Raw genomic sequence first — 6,877 nt, 5'->3', positions numbered from 1 at the left:
GAGGCACACCCCTCATCTCCTTTCATCTGCTTCACCTTGGCTCTCAATGTCAAGGTTAAGAGCACCATCACCCATTTCCAGAGGTTTGTTTGTTGAGGTTGATATGACCCCTCGACTAAAACCTAACCCTTGTGTGAGCCCCTTGTGTGTATATAGTGTGTGCTACCTGTGCTTGTATGTTTGTTTGACTTGCTTCCTGTGCAAGTTAGGTTTAGTTTAGACTAATCCTTGTTTGCTTTCGCCCTCGTTGCGATCCTTTCTCTCGCCCTCGTTGCGATCGAGACTTTTCCTTTCTCTCGCCCTTGTTGCGATCGAGCCTTTTCCTTTCTCTCGCCCTCGTTGCGATCGAGACTTTCCCTTTCTCTTGCCCTAGTTGCAATCGAGACCTTTGTCCCTCCGTAGCCGAACTACGGCAACTCTGATTCTCATGTCCAGATGAGATACGTAGGCACGAGATGCGATGTCTTGTCGAGTTTGACTAACAACTAACACTAATTCTTTTCTCTCGCCCTCGTTGCGATTGAGACCTCCCCTTTCTCTTGCCCTAGTTGCAATCGAGACCCTTGCTTCCTGTGCAAGTTTGGTGTGTGTGTGGCTTGCTTCCTGTGCAAGTCATGACTAGGATAGGTTGGCCCTTGTGCCAGTTAGCTAGAAACCTTAACTTAGGGACGACTTTGCATGACAACATCTAGGCTCGAGTCGTAGTCTCCCTAGTGTTGTGTCTCCCTCTGTTATCTGGTTAGGCTAGTCCTTTTTCCCCGCGTAGGGGAACTACATCGCCCTGATCTTCATACCAGATGAAGTATGTAGGCAGGAGATTGAGCTGGTCTCTCCGGGCGCCTTTTGTCTTTTTGTGTGTGTTGTTTGACAGTTGCTAGGCTCGAGTGCCTAACTCCTTAGCAACTTGTTGTCTGTTTGTTTGAGTGTGTGCTTGACAGTTATAGGCTCGAGTCCCCGACTCCCTATTAACTTGTTGTGTTGTTGTGTGCTTGGAAGCTGATGTAAGTCCATCGAGTGGCATTCGGGTTCCAGTGTGGGTTTGTTGGTTCGGATGCTGATGTAAGTCCAGTGATTGGCATTCAGGCTCCACGTTTGCCTTTGCCTGTGTTTGTTTGCGTGCGTGTCAGCCGAGCTACGAATGCTCTGATTCTTCTCTCGTCCGAGAAGATACGTATGCATAGGATGCGACATCCTAGCGAGCATGTGTCGTTTCCCCAGTCCGAACTACTTCGACTCTGATGTCTATGCCTGATAGACTAAGTAGGCCCAGGATGCGATATCCTGCCGAGTCAGTTTCAGTCAGTTTCTTTTGTCTCTTTCAGCCAGTGTGTGTGAGTTTGAGCAGTGTTTTAGCAACCATTTATCCTTCCTTTTGTGCGTGGATCCCGTAGAGTACTACGGATGCGTAGGGGTGCTAATACCTTCCCTTCGCATAACTGACTCCCGAACCCATTCTCTTTGGTCGCGAGGCCATGTTCTTTCCTAGGTTTACTTCGAGCGTTTCCTTTCCCTCTTTTGGGATAAATAATGCACGGTGGCGGCTCTGTTGTTTCTTTCTTTTCCCGCCGGTTTTTCGCGTAATGCGACAGTCTTTGGTATTCAATCACAGCACACCCCGTTTGTCTGATAAGTTGTTCGCTTTCATCCTACTCGGGTTAGCTGATGATTGAATAAGGGCAGCTGTAACACCCCAAAATTTGTCCTCCTCATTCATGCATTCATTTAGCATTTCATATTGCATTTCATCATGTCAATCAGAATTAGATCTAAAAAAAAAAAAAAAAAAAAAAACGAAAAAAAAAGAAAAAAAAACGAAAAAAAAAAGAAAAAAAAATTAAAATAAAAAAAATAATTTTTTACAAAAAAAAAATAATAATAAATTTTTTTTTAATTAATTAATTAATTAAATAAATAAAATATAATAAAAAATTTTTGGACTTGGGTCTCTCTTATTTGAGCCCACAAAACCATGAAATTCAGTCTATAAATACCAAGGCTTCACTTGAGAGAACAGAGAACAAAAGGGGGATTTTGAAGAGAAGCAAAATACTCTGAGGTTTCCTTGGAACAAAACCCTGAGGAAAAAGATAGTGAGAGAAGACCTAACGGAGTTCAGAGCAGCCTCCAAACCCCGAAGGGAACTCAACTACACAGAATCACCTCTGCCTCACATAAACCCTGAAGATTGTTTTGTAAACCTCACGGGTGCAACTCAATTTCAATCAAGCTCTCCAATCAGGTTTTCCATTATTCCCATTACCTTTGCCCATGGGTTTAATATGTATATGAATGTATAAACAATGCCTTGAATGTTTAACCGTTTAATTTCTGAAATGTATGCCACAGGGTTTGAGGTTTCTGAAACCATACTGTTGTTCATGAAAAAATGCTTATGGTGTTTCACTAACCCTTTTGTTGAATTTTTGTGAGGGCTCACATGACTTTTGCAGGGATAACTTGCATGGTTTCCCACTTTATTTGTGGGATAACCCCTGGAGGTTCATTCCGATTACCTGTACTGACTCACTTTTCTTTGATGGCATTAGCTTGGAAGGATCTCAGGGTTTTTTGTCCCCTTGGTTGCTGTTACTTCGGATTTTTATCCGTGTGGTACTTTTTACCTTTTCTCGCATTTTACTGCTTTCCTAGCTGGAAGACCTCGATAGGAGGCAATGTTTTGTGTTTACCTCAAGATACATGTTTTGTATTTTGTATTCATATCCCTGCAGGTAGCGTGGTTCCTTCGTCAAGGACTGCCTTTTTTCCCTTGAGCATCCCAAACCCTAAAACCCAAAGCAACACGTTAACTCCTTCTACTACAGGCGAGTAAGTCTCCAAAGGTCGAGCATCCGGTAGATTGCGTAGTAACGTTGTTCGCCCAAAACCCAATCCATAACCCCGTAGTTAGCCGAACTACGTTTTGCTCTGATTCTCAGGCCAGATGAGATACGTAGGCATAAGACGCGATGTCTTAGCGAGCACACATCCCCCCAACCCATAGGTCAGCCGAGCTACGAAGACTCTGATTCTCATATTCAGATGAGATACGTATGTAGTGGATGCGACATCCGCGCGAGTCATTTTCATTTAACCCTTTTTTTTGGGTAAACAGCACAAGATAAACTCACACCCTTTAGACGAAAACTACAAAAGTGGATCCCGTAGAGTACTACGGATGTGTAGGGGTGCTAATACCTTCCCTTCGTATAACCGACTCCCGAACCCAAGATTTGGTTGCGAGACCCCGTCTTGTCCTTTCCTTTTTCAGGTTTACTTCGAGCGTTTCCTTTCCCTCCTTTGGGATGAATAACGCACGGTGGTGACTCTTCTGTCTTTTTCTTTCGCCGGTTGTTTTTTTTTTGCGCACTGTATTTTTCAGGTTGCGACAATGGGCTGTAATCATTCTCCTCTAAACGTGCAAACTTGGTGAATGTGCTGCATTTAATTATTTAATAGTTAAACTACTCCTAATGTTGTCGTTTTGCATGTATCTTTTTGGGTATAAATTCTTTTCACACATTACAATCTCACACTTTACACTCACGCCTACACTAACCCCCCCTCTCTCTCTCTCTCTCTCAGTTCTTCATCTCTTCTTCAAGATTTCTGCATTTTCAACAAGCTCTTCATCCTTAACATTGTTCTTCATGGACGCTCAACAATAATCCGTCTACAACTTATCTCAACAAATGAACTCAACGGAGCAGACACCAATTTCTACTTAACAAACAACAACAACCACCAGCGTTGTCTCAACCCCCATCTACAAGGAACCCCATATCCTTGATCGTGAACCCCACATCCACCTAGCAACATCGTTTGAAAAGCTTGAGGTACTGTATGAGTCGCTAGTGGATTTTGAAAACATAAAGAAGAATGACGTAGACCTAACTGAAGAGTTAAGGATGCAAGGGTGGGAAACCTACTTTCAAAGACTTTATGGCCCTGTGTACACATATCTGGTGAAGGAGTTCTGGCGCTTCGCAGACCCATATGACCACTACATCGTCTCTCATGTTCTCGGAGTGAAAATAGTCATCATTGAGAAATTTATTGCCTCTCTTCTGAATATGGAGAAGACAAGAGGAAGATGCATTTACAACATCAACCCTAGGGCAAAATACTTGTCCCAGGAAATCAACCCTATTATCTTTCAACAGAGTGCTGATGGCAAACACTCCAAGAACAAGGAACTCCATCAAAACCTCTGTGTCTGGCTGAAGATCATCATAGGCATCATCCATCATCGCCCTGCATCGAACTCCTCTGACTACATCAACACAGATCAGAAGTGTATTATGTACTGCATCCACAAAGGGCTGAAATTGTGTCTGCCAGCACTACTCTTCAAGTATCTCAAAGACTCCGTAAAAGATACCAGAAACAACACGAAGACCAGAAACAACACGAAGACCAGAAACTACATCCCTTTGGGAAGACTTATCTCAGATGTTCTAATCGAGAGTGGCTTAGTGGATCACATGATCCATCTCAGACTAATGGAAGATGTCACTATTGACATTGGGAGACCTTTGAATGCTCGGAATCTGAAGAGCATGGGGATCATTGATCAAGTCAGAGCTAAACCAACACTAGACACCTCCTGGGAAGCACTCAAGGATTAGAGGAAGATTCCCAACGGATTCTATCTGTTCTCCAAGATTGACCCTCCAGAAGTGGTAGCTTACTATCTACAAGATCTTGCTAATCAAGGGGTGGACATCTCTGAGTTCTCAGTGGACTGGCTACCTGAGCATCCACCAAACTTCATGAAGAGGATAGCCCTATGAGAAGTCCAAGAAGGAAAAGAAAGCAAAGCTGGGAGAATCTCTTGGGTCAAGACCTCCAGTCCCTCTGGCTGGCTCTCCAAGTAAGTCTATACCTCTCTCCCGCTCTGTTAAACTTAAACCTATTACTTCTTCTCTTCCCTAAACCACTTTAATATACACCTCATCTAAAACACCCCCTTCGACCACCAAAACCTCTAACCCACCCTCTATAAAATTCAACCTTGCTACCACCACACTACCCATTTCTGAAGCAGAAATGATGAATGAAACTACCTCACCATCATCATCATCCTCACCTCAATCCCCACCATATTATGTACTCTCCTCTGACAATGAACCATCTGACCCCCAATCCCCCACTCTGGCTCAGCTACAAGCTCGTGCTCTGGCCTCTCAACAACCATCACACACTGAACCTGAACCAGAAGTCACTTCCCCACCCCCTGAACAACAAAATCCAACTACATCTGAACAACCTCAAACACCACCACCTGCACAACAACCAAATCCACCTTCTGAACCTCAACCAATCCACTCACCATCTGAACCAAATCCACAACCTAAACAAACAACACTGTCCCCCTCTGTTATTCCCATACCACCAACTTCCGTTGCTTCCATCACTTCCACTCTAAATCTTGGTGACACCAATCCACCTTCTCCATCCTTCATAGTCTCTGCCACTGAACCAGAAACGACCTTACCTACCCTAGAAGAAGCAATAAAAGTTTTTGCAGAGTCTTCGGTAGAAAAGATCAAGTCTCTGACTATCAACTCCGACATCAGTGACGATCCCTCTGAAGTGAGGATCCACTGGAACAGAGTGATCAGTTGGATGACCTCTGAAGCCTTCAAACTGAAAGGCATCTCTGAACAAGTTCGCAACGACTTCATCAGAGATGCTAGTATAAGGCTCCAAGATCGCTTGGCCAGAGAGGCTAAGGAACATGCTAGGAAGGAAGCAGAAGAGAAGGCTCACCTGGAAGAAGAACAGAGGATCAGAGAAGCTGAAGAAAAGGTTGCTGCTGAAGCTGTTGCTGCTGCTGTTGAGGTTGAGGCAAAAGCTAAAGCCGAAGCTGAAGAAACAGCACATGTAGTTGTAGAGGAAGCTACCAAGGCCAGGGTTAATGCTTTGACTTAGGGGGAGAAATCAAACTTTGGGTTTGCCCTATGGTCTTAAAGACTCTAGAGGAATTGCAAAAGGAACAACAAGTGGTTTGAGCTAAGCTGGATCAACAGGATTCTATCAAACATCAACATTCAGAACATGTTGTCTCTGCTGCTCCAAAGGATGCCTCCGCCCCCAAACCCTTAGGCACCTAGGCTATTTGATTGTTGCTTTGCCTTTAATGTTTTTACCTTCTGATCTATGTTTTTTTTGCTACCTGTGTGTACCTATTTTCTCTTTATGAATATTCAATTTCTGCCTATGTTTTGCTATGTCTTTTTGATTCTGACAAAAAGGGGAGAACTAAAACAACTTTGATGGAAACATAACTAAAACCTCTCAAGGCACTGCAAACATTAATAAATATTATTAAAATGATGACTAAAGATATGCAGGAAAATAGCTAAAGCACTAAACCAAGGAAGGTCCGGTAAGAACTTCTGTTAAATTTAATGATCTAACTCAGGGGGAATCCCCTTCCTTATCTGCTCTGAGATTTTTTTTCGTACTATTTCACCTATACTCTGTCTTGTTTTGTCATCATCAAAAAGGGGGAGATTGTAAGAACAAAGTTGGTTCTACAATGTATCTCTAAGATTTTGATGATATCAAAGGATGAAACAAAAATGGCACCATAACGAAATTTTTCTTAAGTGTGCATGACTCTGATCAAACAATCAGATAGATAAATCATCAGCTACAGAATCCAGCGTTAGATGCTACTCAAAGGATATATGACCAGAAGGTTCTGACTCTAACACCAGCGCTAGCAAAACGAAAGAAGTCAAAAACTCTGAAAGAGAAGAATAAATCCAGACTCTGAAGACGCACGATCTGAAGAAGTCAAGATTAAAGAGAAACTCTGATACAGTCAGATACAGGTACCATCTGAAGACGAACATTGCAAAACAAGACTCTG

The 6,877-nt window shown here is 43.0% G+C and overlaps 1 protein-coding gene across 1 annotated transcript; it reads left to right on the top strand.

The window, feature by feature from the left end:
* The first annotated feature begins 5,046 nt into the window (after positions 1–5,046).
* On the top strand, positions 5,047–5,931 carry LOC127079610 (vegetative cell wall protein gp1-like). The gene is made up of 2 exons (XM_051019990.1): positions 5,047–5,549; positions 5,688–5,931. The coding sequence occupies exons 1-2, from the start codon at positions 5,047–5,049 to the stop codon at positions 5,929–5,931; spliced, it is 747 nt and encodes a 248-aa protein (XP_050875947.1).
* Positions 5,932–6,877: the final 946 nt, after the last annotated feature.

The sequence above is a fragment of the Lathyrus oleraceus genome, chromosome 5, assembly GCF_024323335.1.
Source record: "Lathyrus oleraceus cultivar Zhongwan6 chromosome 5, CAAS_Psat_ZW6_1.0, whole genome shotgun sequence".
Classification (NCBI taxonomy): domain Eukaryota; kingdom Viridiplantae; phylum Streptophyta; class Magnoliopsida; order Fabales; family Fabaceae; genus Lathyrus; species Lathyrus oleraceus.
The sequence above is the reverse complement of the archived record's forward strand: the minus strand, read 5'-3'. Positions and strand labels throughout refer to the sequence as shown.